We start from the raw sequence: 19,768 nt of genomic DNA, 5'->3' as shown, positions 1-19,768 counted from the left end.
ATTGAAAATGGTATTGATTTCCTGATTTCCTTTTCATCGTTCTCCTTACTGATGTATAGGAATCCAACTGATTTTTGAATGTTTATGTTGATGCTGTTTTTGTAACTTCCTGCTAGCATGCTGATAGTCATTTAACCTATTGGAGCCTTAGGCAATTCCCTTACCTTCTGTGAGTCTTAACCTTCTCATCTGTAAAATAGGATTGTGTTTTGTAAAACAAAAGTGCTATAAAACACTGTTGTTGTTGTTAGGTGATCTCCAGTCAGTTCTGATTCATAGCGACTCTGTATACAACATAAAGAAAACATTGCCCAGTCCTGCACCATCCTCACAATTCGTTGCTATGTTTGAACCCATTGTTGCAGCCACTGTGTCAATCCATTAAGTTGAGGGTCTTCCTCTTTTTCACTGACCCTCTGCTTGATCAAGCATGATGTCTTTCTCCAGGGACTGGTCCCTCCTGATAACATGTCCAAAGTACGTAAGATAAAGTCTCACCATCCTCCCTTCTAAGGAGCATTCTGACTGTACTTCTTCCAAGACAGATTTGTTCATTCTTCTCTGTTTGCTGTTAGCTTTGTACCTTATAAATAAGTCAGTCAGTGAATTTTGGGAGTTGGGTGGGAGAATAAGCTCAGAAGTAGGCAGTCTTGTCCTTCCTCGGGGGCTCTAGGCCCATGCTAAGCACTTATATTTACAAATTGGTAGATAGGTTTGTGGAGTAACTCCCAATGGCCTGGAAAAGTGAATAGCAGAAGGAGTTGGAGGCTTCTGGTCATGTTAAATGGAAGGGTTCCAGGATTCTGCTGCCTGGGAGCATTTTTTTCAAGCCTAGCAGCTTTCTGACCAGTATAGCTCTATCTTCCTGCTAGGAGAAATCTCAAAATGTTTTCTTAGGTACCAAGTTCTGTTATGGAGGCTGGGGTTTAAGAGAGAGCAAATGTCAACTAATATTAGTGAGCACTTACCAAGTACCAAACGTTTTGCCCAGGGCTAGTTATTGTGCAATGGTGAGCCAAACAGAGGAGTCCTGAAGGAGTCCACAGCCCAATGGGGAAGGCACGCAGGCAAAGGGGATGGTGGAGCTCAGAGTGACAAGGGCTGTGAGGGGGTCAGTCTCATTGAGGGTGACCGATGATTAGGGGGCAGATGGTGCAGTGCAAAGAGCATGGGCTGTGGAGGCAGCCAATGCTGTGTTACCTCAGCTACTTACTTCACCTCTCTGAACCTCACTGTCTTCCAGTTACATAAAATGAGGGCAGTAATGAACACTGCATGGCTATGATAAGAATTAAATGAGATAAAGTAAGCAAGGCACAGAGAAAGCACTAATAGGCTGCCAGTACATTGTAGTTATTCTCCATTTTCAGTCAGCTTAGTCTTCAGCACCTATCAGGATGTCCAGCTGTATCGCTAGCGTATGTGGTGGTCTTGGGTGAATTAGGAAAAGATGCCCGCCTGACTGTTGCCACTCGGTAGGCACACGGGTTAGCTGATTTCAGCCCCAACTTGGCTGGCCGTCCTTGGACAGTGCACACCTGCACAGACATATGCAGTGGCTCTGAGGGTAACTGATAATGAAATTGACCCCTTACATACAGAGTGACCATACTGTCCCATTTTATACCTGTTGCTCTGGTGTAATATATGCCTTTTCATGTTCATAGGTGTCCTGGTTTGGGCAATAAGTTACAGAGTCTGTCTCTTAAACAGGATAAAGACTGAGGTTCTGAAGTTCAAGACTCAAAAGGAATGAGCCTTAATATGTGGTGGGTAGGAGGATTGAATGAGATTGGGGTTGGTGACTAGGCCGGAGAAGAGTGGAGATGGGTTCTGACAGTGGATAAATCGTGTGGTTAAAAATCAAAAGCTCAGGATACACACAATCTTGTATTTCACAGACAATGGATATTTGCTGCCAGATGGGGGGCTCTTTTTTCTCCATATCTTCCCTTCATCCTTTCCCCCCTCACCAAGCATGAACACCTACTAGGTGTGAGTCTCCTTTATCCCTTCTATTATTGTACCAGGGGAATAAGCGCTTATGAACAGAGCCTCCGAGCCATTACTAGCTAGATTTCCGTGGAAAATGGAACCAAACTGAAAGTGTGACCTGCCTATTTAATGTGTAAAGAAAATGTTAACATGTTAACACTAGGCTGTACATCATATTCCGTACCCAAGAATGGCAAGATATGAAAGAGAGACGGGTGAGTCACCTTTGGTATCAGAAAGGGGGATGGATTGAATGTTGGCATCATGAGAGCCTAGCTGTAGATTAGAATTCCTGGGGCTAGGGCTTTAGACCTTTAGACTTTGGCTTCTGTTTAAAAAAAAAACGGAAAATATAGGAAAACAAATAAAATTGGGGTATGAAGATGTTTCTCACTTCCTAGCTCTGTGACCTGGGGCATGTTAGTTAGCCTCTCTAAGCCCATTTTTTCTCTGGGGACTTGGAGTTGATCATATAAGCTTAGAGTTTTTATAAGAGGTAAATGAGCTAACAAGTGTGAAACACCTAATACTGGGCCCACCACAGAGTAAGCCTTTGTCAAATGTCAGTTTTCTTCCTCAATCTCCTTCCTTGGAGAAGGCCAGGGGAAGTATCTGTGCTTCAATGACTTTCTCTTCTGGATTTTTTTTTTACTTGCAGAAAGTTAGAAATATGGCCCTGGATGATGTCGTGATCCTGAACGTGGACACCAACACCTTGGAAACCCCCTTTGATGACCTCCAGAGTCTCCCAAATGATGTGGTGGGTAATGAGCTTTTGATATTCTGAGTCCTCTGAGCTTGTGCAATGGACATGAACATGACTTTGGTGGATGTGGTGAGGAGCGGAGAGAGCTGCCATTTTCCTATGCCTAAGAATTGCAGTCAGTTCTCTTTCCTTCTAGAAGCTTTGTCTCAGTGTAGAATTGGGAGGTGGTTTATTTCTTGAGCTTTGTTTTACTCTTATGACTTTCATCTTTTCATCAAGATTGTGATCTTAGGGTCTGAACAGCTCCTCTTTCTCTGGGAGCCTGGGGGTCTTGCCATGCCTCTCCCATATGTTACCGTCTCCAGAATGGACAGCTTCCTCTGTATGATACTACAGAATGTGGGTGGGGAGGATTTTCAGTGTGAGCAGTTTGGGGACTTGAACCTACATTTTTCCTGGACCATCATCAAACAAAGCGTTTCCCACTTATCAGGTTATCTGCTGCCAGTCCTTTGAATGTGACTGCATGATTCCCCAAATCTCTGTCACCTCAGGTCTAGACAGAATGTGGACTCATTTCAGCAAAAAAAATCAGCAGCCACATTTGCCACTCTCACATCTGACTGCATACCTGTCCCACATTGCCACTTAGAGCTGCCTCATGGGCAGCTGTTTGAAGTAGACCCTTTCTGCCCCATTGTTGATAAGGATGAGGTGGATTGGGGTTCACAGGAAAGTACAGTTTTGACATTTCTGGTTTGGCCTCCATGGTTCTGCCTGCTAGAAGGTCTGTATCATTAGTCTGACTTCTAGACGGACAGGAGTCAACATTCCTGCCATGTGGTGCTAATACTGGGCTGGGGATTATGTCCTGGTGGTGCAGGTGGGTGCTTTACCTAGTGGGCAGTGGCTCTCCTTTACTGCTGGGAGCCCCAGGGGCACTGTGGAGTTAACTATTCTGAGGAGATTGCTATTTGTTGATGAATGGTTTGCAACATGGTTTCAAAGTTTTCTACTCAATGTCACCTTAACACTTTGGAGACATCCCTTGTGCTCTATGAAAATCTGTTTCAATTGTAACATAATTAAACAATGGCTTCATTCATTGAGTTACTTCGTTCTAGGCACCATGCTAAGTGCTTTTCATTGACCTCTCACTCACTCTTCATACCACTATGAGAAAGGTATTTTTCTTACTCCGATTTTACCCTCAGAGCTAGAAAGGGGTGGAGCACCCAGACATACTGCTTTCTCTAGGTGCCTTCTGCATTCAGGAGCTCATTCAGTTAATAGCATAGCCCTATGAAGTAGGTATTCTCTCCTTTTTATAGAGAGAAAAGAATAGAGTATATGCCTTGCTGAAAAAAATCATACAACTGGTAAGGGACAAAGCTGAGATTGTAACCCCAGAATGGATGACACCAAAGCCTGTGCTACTTCCACTCTATTTACACTGACTGCTTCTGAGGCTGAGATGACAGAAGAACTAGGAAAAATAAAAATATCATAGAAGTGTGAATGTTTGCTGCTAAGCACGTCAGGACAGAGTATTTGGTTGGTATCTTAGAGCCTGTTGGCTATATTTTAGTTACTTTGGTCCAAGGAATCTGAGGTGTTCACACGTGTTCCCTTTCAGTGGGAAAGCTCTTCCTTTAAGCCACAGTGACTCAAAGGCATCTAACAAATCTTAGGCATGGACCTTGCAAGTAATAAGTGAGTATGGGAAGTGAACCTGAGGTCATCAAGCACAAGGAGTGGCCAGGAGCCCTGGGATGAGGGACTGATGGCTCAGAAACCATGGCGTGGCCTGACTGGTCCCTTTGGCATACAGACAGTGTTCCGACCCTATGCTAGGCATTGGGCAGCAAAGATGAAGCAGATCCAGTCTTTGCCTTCAAAGAGCATCTTTTTGTACGGGAAACAGACCTGTAAATTACATACGTAATGCTGTACTTAGCATAATAGAGGCCACAAAGGAAATAGGAATCAGGCACAGTAGGGCCCAGGGGAGGGAATGACAAAATGTTTGGGAGGGCAGTGGAGGCTTCCTGAAGATGGCAGATTCTGGGTGCCTTTTCAGTGATAAATGAGGTGGACTCTGGGAACCAAAGTAATTTGGGCAAATCATTTTCCCTCTCTTAGCCTCAGTTTCCCATCTTCAAAAGAAGACTAACCAGACCTACTGTTAGGATTATTTTGGCAAATAAATGAGATGATGTTGTTGTTGTTAGGTGCCATCAAGTCAATCTTTGACTCATAGTGACCCTATGTGACAGAGTGGAACTGCCCCATAGGGTTTTCTAGGCTGTAATCTTTATGGGAGCAGATCGAAGCCGAGCACTTTGACACAGTGCTTGGCATGTTGTCAGTGTTCAATAAATGATACATGCATTTAATAAAAATTGTCTAATAATTATAGGCAGGGTTGGGAGACAGTTAATACCTTGTACATCCTGTCAATTCTCAACCTGTGCTAAAGGGACTTACTATTTGCAAGCTGATGTATAGCAGGGTTGAGAATGTTCCACAGCAGTGGTTTCCTGCGTGGAGCTCTAACCTCATTAACGATTCCAAAGATAGTGGGGAGAGAATGTGGTCCATAAGATACTTATTGTATTTCAATAGAATAGATTTGATTCTGTGTACGACTATGTGACCTATCAAGTCTCTAGAGGAGAAATCATGTCCACATCATCTTTGTGTCCCCTACACTTGACACAGGACCTGGTACCTTTAGTGGGTCAGCATGTCCACAGTTGACTTCACAGTCTCCCCTATTGCCAAAGCTGCTAACTTAACTACATCTGACAGAGTCTCCCTCTTAAACGTTTCTCAGATCCACATCCTCTTCTCCATCCCTCCTAAACATCACCTATTCCAAGCCCTTGTTTCTTTCCTGCACTGTTACCAGCAGCCTCTGAACTAGTTCTTCTGACTCCAAGCTCTTCCCTCCAGTTCTTCTTCCTCACAGAGTGATCTTTCTAAAACAAATTTAACTGTAATTTTCTTCTACTTAAAATCATTCCAGCAGTGAATGTAATTTCTGAAAAACAAAAACAAAGCAAAACAAAAATCCTTCTAAAGGAAACAAATCTTTCTATAACTTACATTTACTTAGACATTAGAAGCAAGTTCCTTTTGTTGGCTTTGGAATCAGATAGACATTTGCTCAAATCCTAGCTTTTTCACTTACTAGCTGTGCAATCTTGGGCAAAATACTTGAGTTTTCTGAAACGTAGCATTTCATAGGGTTGCTATAAGAATTAAATATAATATGTATGATATATATAAAGCATATGTCCTATGAGCATTATGGAAGAGATCCATATTTATGCCTATTCCCAAGAAAGGTGATTCAACCGAATGTGGAAATTATCTAACAATATCATTAATATCAAATGCAAGCAAAATTTTGCTGCAGATCATTCAAAAGCAGCTGCAGCAGTATGTCAACAGGGTACTTCCAGAAATTCAAGCCAGATTTAGAAGAGGACATGGAACCAGGGATATCATTGCTGATGTCAGATGGATCCTGGCTAAAAGCAGAGAATACCAGAAAGATGTTTACCTATGTTTCATTGACTATGCTAATGTATTCAACTGTGTGGATCATAACAAATTATGGATAACATTGCAGAGAATGGGAATTCCGGAATACTTAATTGTGCTCATGAGGAATCTGTACATGGATCAAAAGGGAGTCATTCAGACAGAACAAGGGGATACTGCGTGGTTTAAAGTCAGGAAAGGTGTGCATCAGGGTTGTATCCTTTCACCATACCTATTCAATTTGTATGCAGAACAAATAATCCGAGAAGCGGGACAATACAAAGAAGAACAGGGCATCAGGATTGGAGGAAGAATCATTAACAGCCTGCATTATCGAGATAACACAACCTTGCTTACTGAAAGTGAAGAGGACTTGAAGCACTTACTGATGAAGATCAAAGACCACAGCCTTCAGTATGGATTACACCTTAACATAAAGAAAACAAAAATCTGCACAACTGGACCAATAAGCAACATCATGATCAATGGAGAAAAGATTGAGGTTATCAAGGATTTCATTTTACTTGCATCCACAATCAACACCCATGGAAGCAGCAGTCGAGAAATCAAAAGATGCATTGCAATGGGCTAACAGGCTACAAAAGGCCTCTTTAAAGTGTTGGAAAGCAAAGATGTCACCTTGAGGATTAAGGTATGCCTGACCTGAGCCATGGTGTTTTCAGTCACCTCATAGGCATGCGAAAGCTGGACAATGAATAAGGAAGACCGAAGAAGAATAGATGCCTTTGAATTGTGGTGTTGGCAAAGAATATTGAATATACCTTGGACTACCAAAAGATGGAACAAATCTGTCTTGGAAGAAGTACAACCAGAATGCTCCTTAGAAGCAAGGATGGCGTGACTACGTCTCACATACTTTGGACATGTTATCAGGAGGGACCAGTCCCTGGAGAAGGACATCATGCTTGGTAGAGGGTCAACAAAGAAGAGGAAGACCCTCAACAAGATGGATTGACACAGTGGCTGCAACAATGGGCTCAAGCACAGCAACAATTTTGAGGATGGCACATGACTGGGCAGGGTTTTGTTCTGTTGTGCATAGTGTTGCCATGAGTCAGAACCAACCTGAGGATACCTAACAAACAGCAAACAAAATGAGCACTAATAGATGGTAGTTAATGGTGATGAACTATGGATGCTGACAATAATTAGCATGGCATTCAGGACCCTCCTTCATGATGTGATTTCTCTCCCTTTTTTTTTCCCCCAGAGCTCTTCCCCTTCCCTGCTTTAAACCCTGTATTGTAGGTGTTTGGAACTATTAGTGGTTCCCCCAAACTTACATGTTTTTTCATACCTTCATACTTTGCGTACAGGTTTCCTTTGTCCCAAATGTTCTATTCCGTGTCAATCTCTTACACATTCTTTGAGACATACCTTAAATATTATGCTATAAAAACCTTCCCTGACCTCTCCAGGTGTATTTGACCATGTCTTTCTCTATGTCCCCATTGCCCCTGTATTACTTGTATAATTATATTTATCGCCCAGCAATGTGCTTTATTACACATGTCTGGTTTTCCTTTTAATTGTGAGTTCTTTGAGAGCATGAATCAAGTTTTATTCATCCTTGTTTCCCAAGGATCTAGAAGCCACTGGATAGTTAGATGGAAGGTTGGAAGGGACATATGGATTGAGTTATTTTGGTAGATGAAATCTTGCATAACATGGCACCCATGCTGGAAACTTTATTAAAAGAAGCCTTGGTTCTGCTTCTAGCCATGATGGAATAATTGGTACTGGAGTTATCCTCCCACCATTAACAGTGAAAGAACAGGACAAATACGTAAAACAACTATAAAAAAAATATTGGACAACAGGCAGTTGCAGGACTATAGTCCCTGGGGGAATGGAAACAAATGAGGTGAGGCCTAAAACCTCCCTGGCTTTCTACCTTGGTGGATTTTCTGGACCCTGGTGACAAAAGGAGGATCCCTGGCAGAGCACAACAGTCTCACTGAGTTGAGGGGTCAGAGTTCTGAGTTTAGGGGAGAGATGGTTTAAATCTGTGGGTCAGAGTACCAGATAAGAAGCAGCAAAAGAAGTCCAGAAACTTGCATTAGATCCTCTTGACTAATCTGCTGAAGGCTAACCTGCTGTGTGTAGTGTGAAACTCCTGACTAGGATCTATAAAATGAGCAATTCTCAGAGCTCACACAGGGCTGGAAAAATCATTCAAGTTCTGACCTGCCGGAGTAGAGAGACCTCACTGAATGCTCAAGACAATCAGTTGAGACCCCAGAAGGGCCATGCCTTGACAGTAGGTCTACATTAGCTCTACAGTAAAGTTACTTCAGCCTTGCCCTAACAAGGCTTAAAAACAGGCCATTAGGAGCTAAAGAGTGGGCTTCAGGGATGCCGGTAATGTGCTGGTTTGTTGTTGTTTGTTTTGTTTTGTTTTTTTATCTGAGCACTGGTTACATGGGAAAGAGTTCATCAAAATGTATGCCAATGGTGTGTGCACTTTTATGTATGTATGTTAAACTTCGAGAAAAAAGTTTTTTAAAAAGCCTTGAAAGGATCAACCCAATGTGGAAGAAACTGAACCTCCTGTCAAAATAAACTTCAGCCCTCTTTAAAAGAAGACAACAAAATTCAACACTCAGTAACATAACATTCACAATGTCCAACATCCTATCATAAAAGTACCAGACTTGTCAAGAATCAGGAAAATGTGACCCATAACCAAGAGGAACACTAGTCAGTAGAAACACACAGATATGATGAAATTAGTAGACAAGAGCCTTAAAACAGCTATTATAAAGATTATAAATATGTTTACAGATTTAAAGCAAAACATGAACTAAATGAAGAGAGAAATGAAAGGTATAAAAAGAAAGAAAGGGAGCATCCAGAGGTGAAAAATATATCTGAAATGAAAAATTCTCTGGATAGGATTAAGAATAGACATTGCAGAAGAAAAGATAAATAAACGTGAAGACATAACAATAAAAACTGTCCAATATGAAGCACAGAAACAAAAAGACTGGAAAAAATTAACAGAACCTCAGTGACTTGTGGTACAATATAAAGCTGGAGTCTTGGTGGTGGGGGGAGGGTGGAGAAAAACAGTAAAAAAATATTTAAAGAAATAATAGCCAATTTTTGTTCAAATTTGATGAAAACAGAATAAACTCAGATCCAAGAAGCTCAATGAACCTCAAGTATGATGGACACAAAGACAACCACACAAAGGCACATTATGATAATTGCTCAAAACCAGTGATAAAGAGAAAATCTTAAAAGTAGCTAGGAAAAAAAGACATGTAAGAGTAAGAAATGACAGAAGACTTCTTGTCAGAAACTGACAAACTAAAAGAGAAATAAATGACATCTTTAAAGTAATGAAAGAAAATTTTTGTCAGCCTAGAATTCTATATCCAGTGAAAATATCCTTCACAAATGAAGGCATAATAAAGACTTTTTCAAACAAATAAAAAGTGAGAGAAATCATTCCCAACAGGCCTGCATTACAAGAAATGTTAAAGGAAGTTCTTCAGATGGAAGAAAAATGATACGAGAGGGAAACATCAATAATAAGGGAATAAAAAATACCAGAAGTAGTAACTATGTGGGTAAATATAAAAGACTTTGTTTCTCATTTTTTCATTTCTTTAAAAGGTAATTGAATGTTTAAAGTACAAACAGTACCAACATATTGTGTGGTTTATAACATAGGTAGAAGTGTATGACAACAGTAGCACAAAGGGCATGGAAAGTGAATAGAAGTATGCTGCTGTACGGTTCTTACGTTATATGTGAAGTGGTATAATATTATTTGAAAATAGAATGTAATAAGTTAAAGATGTACATTGTAAACCTTAGAGGAGCTACTAAGAAAAAAAAAACAACAAAGATATATAGCTAGTAAGTCAGCATTGGAGATCTAAAATATTTTGGGAGTAAAGGAAAAGGGACCCAACACAGATGGAGCAAATAGAAAAGTTATCAGAATGTGATAGATTTACCCAAGTATATTGATATTTACATTAAACATACATGTTTTAACTATTCTGATTAAAAGACAGAGATTATTAGATTAGATTAAAAAGTAAGATCTAATTATATGCTGTCTACAAGAATTCTACTTTAAATATAAAAAGTCAAAGAGGTTAAAAGTAAAAGGATGGAAAAGGTATTCCATACAAACACTAATCAAAAGAGTGGTGGTGGAGAAGAGACAATTCTTCCTTATATAAGAATTACAAATAATATCTTTAGATACTGTCCCTTCCAGGAGAAGGAGCTTAACCCCCCCCCCCACTCCCACAACCTTCCCACTTGATTTAGTAACTCAGTTCCAAAGAATAAAGTAAGTAAAGGGAAAAATAGTAACTTTAGTGGAGAAACATGGCAGACACTATCTTAACCAGGTGATCAGGTTTGACATCACCAGGGTTGTCTTATAACACCTTGCAGTGAAGTGAATTGCTTTTATATGGCCTTTCTGACCATGGTCTTATAACTCCCCCAAAATGATTGACTGCGCCATAGTCTTGCAAGGGATTTGTCAGTTTACTATGCAAATTGAGTGATTTGTGGTCTACCGAGGGGATTGGTCAGTTCGTCGTCCTGGTGGGAGGGCTGTGCCTTGAAATTGACAAGAAGTAGGCTTATATAAAGGCTAATCCCACAGAGGTTTAGGGGGACCTCATTACTATCAAGAAGATTCTGGAACAGAGTACGTCCTTTGGTCCAAGGACCTGGGGTCCCTGCACTGAGAACCTCCTAGATCCAGAAGAAAGAGCTGTAACACTGAAGATGGCATGAGATGGCGAGACACAGTGGCAGTGGACTTAACCAGCCCACAAAGCGAGGTGGCTGTGATGGGCTTGCTGGCCCATGGAGAGAGGGCTGAGTGTCTTCAGGCAGGAGGCTTGCAGGTGGGGCCAAAGAGCTATTAACACTTGCCCATGCAGGGCAGAGGCCTGAGTGTGCACTATGCAGGAATTGCCTTGGAGGATCCTGTGCAGGGGTCTTTCAACAGCAGGTTGGAGCCGGATGCCTCTGAACAGGAGGCTTGCCAGCAGAGCCAAAAGAGCTGTAGCACTTGCTTGTGCAGGGCAAGAGAGGCCTTATGTGCCCTGTGCAGGGGCTGTACACCTACACCCTCCCCCCACTCCAGGCAACGTGGGCCCAGGTAGATTAGTGGGAGCCAGCAGCAGAGGCCAGCTAGGCCCAGCAGCAGAGCAGAAGCCTTAGGAGCCATGAGCAGTGTAGTGGTAGCTGGAGGCAGCAGTGGCTTGAATACAGCATCTGACCTGAACCACAGTGTGTCTGCCCAGTGACATAAGAATGGACATGGGTAATTTGGGAAAGGGTAAGCGTTTCTTCTTTGGGAATCTGTTGTTGTTGTTTACTGGTTGCTTTCTATGAAAAATAATAATGGCTTTCGCTTTGCCAACACATCCATCACAAATGAATGTGGCACTCATGGAATGGTTGATACCAGTGGGTGTGCGTGCCTCATTCCTAACAGTGTTATGGCTGCCTCGAAGTTTGAGACACAGCCTGTCTGCATGTGCAACACAGATAGAGCATACACCCCTGAAATGATGTGATGAGAAGGATACTTGACCTTGTAGTATTCTTTCCAAAACCCCTGTCTAATCATGACAAAACTTCAGACAAACCCAAACTGAGGGAGATGCTATATAATACCTGACCAGGAAAGACTAAGAAACTGTCACAAAACAGAAGAAACTAAAGAGACATGACAACCAAATGCAGTGTGGAATCCAGGACTGGATCCTGGAATAGAAAAATGATATTAATGGAAAAACTGATAAAATCAGGATGAAGTCTGGAGTTTAGTTAATAATAAATATACCAATGTTGGTTTCTTAGTTTTGACAAACGTACCGTGGTAATGTAAGATGATAATATTAGGAGAAACTGAAAGTGGATGAGGAGTAGACAGGAACTCGCTGTACTATCTTTGTAACTTTTCTGTAAATCTAATATTATTCCAAGATTAAAAGCTTATTTTAAAAAAAGAAAAAGAACAAAGGAAATCAGGCAATATCATGAACAACTTTATAGCTATGATTTTGACAAATTAGATGAAATGAACAAATTCTTTGGAGGGCACAAATTAGAGTGACTCAATAAGAAATAGAAAACTTGAGTAGCAGTATTTGAACTTGTAGTTAAAACTTTCCCACAGAGAAAACTCCAGGCCCAGATAGCTTTACTGGTTAATTCTATCATGCATTTAAGGAAGAATTAAAACAATCTTACACAAATGTTTTCAGAAAATAGAAGAGAAAGGAACACCTCCCAACTTATTTTATTAGGTCAACATTATCTTGACATTAAAACTAGACAGAGAATTTACAAGAAAAGGAAACTACAGACCAATATGCCTCATAGTTATAGATATGACAGTCTTTAGCAAAATATTAGCAAATTGAATCCAGCAATATATAAAAAGGATAGTATATCATGACCAAGTGACCACAAGATTGGCTACATATTTGAAAATTAATGTTATTTACCATAGCAACAGATTAAAAAAGAAAAACCACATGAAATCAAATGCAGAAGTATTTTTGAAAAAATTCAACACCCATTCATGATAAAAGCTCTTAGCATACTAGGTATCCTCATCATGATAAAGATATACAGTGAGGGGTCTTAAAAGCTTGTTAGCGGCCATCTGAGATATTCCACTGGTCCCACCACCTCTGGAGGAAAGGAGAATGAAGAAAACCAAAGATACAAAGGAAAGTTTAGTGCAAAGGACTAATGGACCACAACTACCACGGCCTCCACCAGACTGAGTCCAGCACAACTAGATGGTGCCCGGCTACCACTGCTGACTGCTCTGACAGGGATCACGATAGAGGGTCCTGGACAGAGCTGGAGAAAAACGTAGAACAAAATTCTAACTCACAAAAAAAGACCAGACTTACAGGTCTGACAGAGACTGAAGAAACCCCAAGAGTATGGCCCCTGGTCACCCTTTTAACTTAGTACTAAAGTCACTCCTGAGGTTCACCCTTCAGTCAAAGATTAGACAAACCCGTAAAACAAAACGAGACTAAATGGGCACGCCAGCCCAGAGGCAAGGATGAGAAGGCAGGAGGGGACAGGAAAGCTGGTAATGCAGAACCGAAGGTCGACAGGGGGCGAGAGTTGACACATCATGAGGTTGGCAACCAATGTCAACTAATTTGCTTTGTAAACCTTCATCTAAAGCACAATTCAAAAAAGATAACGCAGTGAAACCCGTGAGAGCTGGAACTCGACAGGACTGCCTTATTTGTCCGAGTCTCACAAGTTTTCTGCCTTCTACAGGGTGCATTCTTACCACTTTCCTATCACCTGTTTTAGTGAAAAATATTTTAGTTTTCCTTCTTTGACAGGTTTCCGCCTTACACTGGTTCTGGTTTTCGCAGGTTTTACTCTATCTATGAAAAACCTACAGCTAACATCATGTTCAACGAGCCCTGGTGGCACAGCAGTTAAGCACTCAGCTGCTAACCAAAAGGTTGGCAATTTGAACCCATTATGAACCCATCAGCTGTTCTGCAGGAGAAAGATGTGGCAGTCTCCTTCTGTAAAGATTACAACCTTGGAAACCCTGTGGGACGATTCTACTCTGTCCTATAGGATTGCTATGAGTTGGAGTCAACTCAACAACAATGGCTCTTTTTTTGTTAACATCATATTTAATGGTGAAAGAATGAATGCTTTCCCCCTAAGAATGGGAACAAAAAAAGAATGTCTTCTGTTACCACTTCTATTCAACATTGTTCTGGAGGTTCTAACCAGTTCACTAAGATAAGGAAAAGAAACAAAAGCCCTGAAGAATAGAAAAAAAGAAGTAAACTTGTCTTTATTCACAATGTGATCATGTATATAGAAAATCCTGAGGAGTCTCATATGTGAATTTAGCAAGGGTGCAGAATAAAGTCAGTATGCAGAAATCAAATGTCTTCCTATATAGTAGCAGTTGAGCAATTGAAAAATTAAAATTTTTAAACTACCATTTAAAACAGCATACAGAAGATGAAGTACTTAAGAATAAATTTTACAAAATATTTGCAAGATTTGTATACTGAAAGCTATAAAACATTTCTGAGAAAGAATTCTAAAAATAAATAAATGGAAAGATAATTGCATGTTTTAGATTGAAAGACTTAATAGTTTTAAGATCTTAAAAATTCTCTCTAAATTGATCTATAGATTCAGTATAATCCCAACCCAAATTCCAGCAGACTTTTTTGGTAAAAACTCAACAAGCTGATTCTAAAAATGCATATCATATATGAAGCATCTAGGATAACTAAAACACTGTTGAAAAAGAAGAACAAAGTTGAAGGAGTTTTATTACCTGCTTTTAAGTCTTACTATAAAGTAATCAAGGCAGTGTAGATGGAAATACAGATCAGTAGAACAGAATAAAGAGACAAGAATTAGACCCATACACCAATGGTCAATTGATTTTCAACAAATATGCAAAGTAATTCAATAGAAAAAGCATAGTTTTCTTCACTAAATGCTGCTGAAACAACTGGATATCCATGTGGAAGAAGAATGGTCCTTGACTTTTACCTCAAGTATTAAAACAAAATTTAATATTACACAAATATTAACTCAAAATGGATTATAGGCCTAACCATAAAAGTAAAACTATAAAACAACTAGAAGACAATATAGGAGAAAATCTTTATGAACTTGAGTTAGGCAAAAATTTCTTAGATGGGATACAAAAAGCATGCATCATAAAAGAAAAAGTGGTAAAATGGACCTCATGAAAGGTGAAAAAAATTTATCCTCTCCAAAAGATACTGTTAAAGAAATGAAGAGGCAAGCCATAGACTGAGAAAAATATTCTTAATACTTATATCTGAAATGAATGAATCTGCTATACCCAGAATCTGTAAAATTCAATAATAAGAAGACACCCCAATTAAAAAGTACGCAAAAGACTTGGAGAGACACTTCACAAAAGAAGATTTTCAAATGGCCAGTAAGATACCCAGCATCATTATGAATTAGGATTCAAATTAATACCACAATGAGATACTACTCTATACCCTCAAATATGACTAAAATAAAAGACTGAGAGTTTCTCATAAAATTAAATATATAATTACTATAAACACCAGCAGTCCCACTACTAGGTATTTACCCAAGAGAAATAAAAACTCATGTACATACAAAAACGTGTATGAATGTTTATAACATACCAAAAGTTGGAGACAATTTAAATGTCCTTCAGCTGATGACGTATGTGTAAACATACATAAAATGGAATATTCCTCGGCAATAAAAAGGAGCTAACTACTAATTTTATAGATGAATCTCAAATACATTACGCTAAGTGAAAGAATTCATTTATATAACATTCTGCAGTAGGCAGAACTATAGGGATAGAAATCAGATGTGTAGTTGCCAGGAGCTGGGGGCGAAAAAAGTGGTTGATTATAAAGGGGCACAAGGAAATTTTTTGGGATGGTAGAACTTTTCTATATATTGATTTTGGTGATAGTTACGTGACTGCATTTTTCAAAGTTTCATAGAACTGTACACTAAAAGTGGTGAATTTTACTATATGTTTATACATCAGTTAACCATAAAACATTGTTAAAGGACTGATGATACCAAGTGTTGACAAGAATGTGGAACAACTGAGCTCTTGTCACTACTGATGGGAGTATAAAATGGAACAACCACTTTGGAAAACAGTTTGGCAATTTTCTATGAGGTTAAACGTACACGTACCATACAACCTAACAATCCCACTCTTAGGTGTTTACCCAACAAAAAGAAAATATATGGTCATACAGGCTTGTACATGAATGTATGTAGCGACTTTATTCATAGTAAACAATAACTGAGAACAACCTGAATGTTCATCAGCTGTGAATGGATAAGCAATGTGTTATACCCCTTAGTTTTTATTACTTAGTCAGTATTTCAGTGTAACAAACTACTGATACACAAAACAACATGGATGAATCTTGAGTACTTTACAATGAGCAAAAGAAGCCAGACACAAAAGCATATATACACTATGGTTTCATTTATATAAAATTCTAGACAACACAAAGCAGATCTATCGTGGATGAAAGCAGATCAGTTGTTGCCTTGGGCTGTGATGGAGAGGGTGAGGACTGATTGCAGAGGGGCACCAGTGAACTTTTTGGGGTAAAGGAAATGTTCTGTTTCTCGATTGTGGTTACACAGATGTGTACATCTGTCAAAACTCATTGAACTGTATTGTTAAAATGCATGCATTCTATTGTATAGAAGTTATTACTTAATATTAAAAAGAAGAGGCCTTGGCAATTAATTCTAAAATCAGCTCTGCTGAGTTTCACATCATTTATTAATATGGGCAAAGGGTAACTTGGAGACAGGAAGCTCTGACTTTCTGCCAAGGTGCCTAGACAGTTTAGTCTCAAATGTTTTAATCTTATTTCAGTTGGCTTTTTCCACCCTTTTAAAAAAAAAAAAAGATTGGCAAGGTCAATGCCTTTGTACTTTGCTGGGGTCTGTGAAACTTACAAATGTACCGCTTTCACTGACAATATTGTTTCCTAGCTGTGGGTTTTGGAGGAGGAATATGGCAAGATCATGGAGGAGGAATATGGCAAGATCGCGCCATCTTCCATTAATCTAAAGGCTTCATGTTTATCTCAAGCCCACATAGATATGGAGAACATAATTACACCTCCCCCCACCAACAGCCATTTAATCAAGCACTCTTCATCTGTTTCTATCCTAGATTTAAAGAGCAGCTCTTGTTTCTTCAAGACGCTCAAGTGTACGATGCTTAGCCAATGGCTAGTTTGTAGGGCTATTCAAAAGCTCGGTGAAAGGGAACTTAAACTCTCCCAGTCTTCCTGTGATATTCTAGGGGAACAAGGTTGCCTAAGGCTCAGTTGAGGCCCTTTCTAATTTTTCTTGGCCTGTAATTTGCAAGCGTTTGTGTATGCACATATATGTGGAAGCCTTTACCATCTGCTTAATCTCTTCCTTCTTTCACCTTATGCTTTCTGTAACCTGACTGGTGCTCTTTTAAAATAGGCTTCACTATGAGTCAGAATTGACTTAGTGGTAGTGGGATTTTTTTAATGTGTAATCAGTCGTTAAAATGCTTATTCCGTTTGACCCAATAATTCTACTTTTGGGCTTATTTCTGGCAAATACTCCTAAATGGAAAAAACCACCTAACCAAATAACATTGTTTGTGTTAACAAAGTTGGAAGCAACCTACATGTCCAAAATTAGGAAGGTGATTAAGATAATCTATCCTACCACTACGCAATGGAGTACAGTCATTAAAAATGATGGTTATGAAGAATGTGGGCAATATAGGAAATGCTAAAAGTACAATTTAGTGGAAAAAGTAGAATATTAAATAGTATATATACTACAACTGTAATGGGGAGGAAAAAACCCGATACACACAGGTAAAAGATTTTAAAAAGCATCTCTAAATTGCCACAGAGGTGTATTAGGATAGTAAAGTTATAAGTAACATTTTTTCTCTTATTTCCCAAATTTTCTGTGATATTATTATGGAAAAAAATTACCTTTCCTTCTCTCATTTGAAACACTGGAATGTCTTGCCTTTTGGCTTTATGGACTGTATGTCTCCAGAACTGTAGTTTCTCTGTCTTCTCCATATTCTTTGAGAATCACAAGCAATTTAGTAATCCGTTTTTAAAACCACCTAAAGTTCTTGCTCTTCCTTGCTAGAATTTTTGAGGGATAACCAAGAGGTTTCTAAGCACCTAAAGAGAGAGAAACAACATTGAGTAGTATTCATTGGTGCTGAGAAAGAGAAGAAGGTAAGGGAAGAAAGTACCATTTGAGTACCCACAGTGCACCAGGCCAGGGTAGGGCACTCCCAGTCCTTCTCTGTGGCATCCAAGCTTCTTCCCAAGCTGAAAGCTGAGCCCAGTCAACCTCTCAGCCTGAACTCCCATCACTTCAATACTTTCCCACCATACAGAGAATGCTCCCATTCCCAAATGCCTCATGCTATTTCGCATCTCTATGCTTCTTTCTATGTTATTCCCTCCAGTTAGAATGCTCTTCTTTCTCTGCCCAGTGAAACCTATTTGTCCTGTAGGGTGCTACTCGAATGTCACTTCTCTGTGAAGCCACTCTTGTTTCTCCCACTCAGTTTGTCGCTTCCTCCTCTGAACTTCCATCGCATTCTTTCCATACCTTACTACTATATCAGAAGGTTTATTTACGTAACTCCTTCCCCTACTAAGCATTGGAGTCTACATGGTTTTGAACACAGCCCTGACACAGTGCATGCTTCATAGGAGTATCCAGTGAATGTGGAATGAATGAATGAGCAACCTGTGCATTCTGAGCTGAACACTAGACCTTGGGAAACTTGTTTATTTATTCATTCATTTATTTATTCAATATTTGACTTCCTCTTTGTACCACTATCTGGAAAAAGCAAAGATCTCTGAAGTCAGAGTTCCCTTTTTGAGGAGAGAGAAATCCAGTGTACACTATAGCTACTGTGCGTGTCAGGTGCCAAGATGACCGTGATTACTAAATGCCACTGAGATTTTACTTTACCAACCTAAAAATGATATTCTTCAAATTGCAAGTAGTAACCCATTAGTGAGTCATGAAGTCAATTTAATGGTCATTTTTTAAATGGAGTTCAGTTAAAAATCTCAGAATGGATCATATATGACTAAGAATTATTTCATAAACTTTTTAGTTAAAAATAACAAAAGTATATACTTGTTTACGAAATCAAATATATTTATTCCTCTGCATTGCAGTAAAATAATCGAAAACCATTGTATTGTGGTCATCTTAATCATTAAAATGTTGACACATGAATGACCGTTGCACTGTGTGGATATATAAAACCAGTTACTGTTGAGGTGATTTCAACTCATGGTGACCCCACGTATGTCAGAGTACAGCTGTGCTCCATAGGGTTTTCAATGACTGATTTTTCAGAAATAGGTCATCAGGCCTTTCTTCCAAGGCACCTCTGGCTGGATTCAACTCTCCAGCCTTTCGGTTAGCAGCCCATACCATAATATATTTGACCAATCTTCTCTTGATAATTTCCAGTTTTACATTATTTTAACCTGCAGTGTGGTGGACATATGTGTAGCTAACTCTCTACATCATTTCCTTAGGATGAATTCCTAGAAGTGGAGCTACTGACTTATGAGTATGCAAAGTGTTCAGGCCTTTGATACATATTTTAAAATACCACCACCACCCCCAATAGATTGTAGCAGTTTTCACCTTTATCAGTATATGAAAATTAGCACCTACTTCCCCTCCCCCCTCCCCGTGGATGTACTATAGTTTATTTAACCAAAGATGGACTTTTTTTTTTTTAATACATTTTTTTTTTTTATTGTACTTCAGCTGAAGGCTTACAGAACAAATAGTTTCTCATGAAACACATATTGTTTTATGACATTGGTTAACAGCCCCACAACATGTCAACCCTCTAACTTCTCAACCTTTTTTTTTTTTTGGTGA

General features: G+C 39.4%; 1 protein-coding gene across 1 annotated transcript in view; it reads left to right on the top strand.

Moving 5' to 3' along the window:
* Positions 1–19,768, top strand: part of DENND1A (DENN domain containing 1A) — a 545,605-nt gene that overhangs the window by 335,103 nt on the left and 190,734 nt on the right. The window contains exon 10 of the mRNA XM_004375649.1: positions 2,654–2,755. Within this exon, the coding sequence (XP_004375706.1) occupies positions 2,654–2,755 (102 nt within the window). The remainder of the gene's footprint in view (positions 1–2,653; positions 2,756–19,768) is intronic.

This window comes from Trichechus manatus, unplaced genomic scaffold (assembly GCF_000243295.1).
Source record: "Trichechus manatus latirostris isolate Lorelei unplaced genomic scaffold, TriManLat1.0 scaffold00038, whole genome shotgun sequence".
NCBI classification, from domain to species: Eukaryota; Metazoa; Chordata; class Mammalia; order Sirenia; family Trichechidae; genus Trichechus; species Trichechus manatus.
Note: the sequence above shows the minus strand (reverse complement) of the source record. Positions and strands in the feature narration are given on the sequence as shown.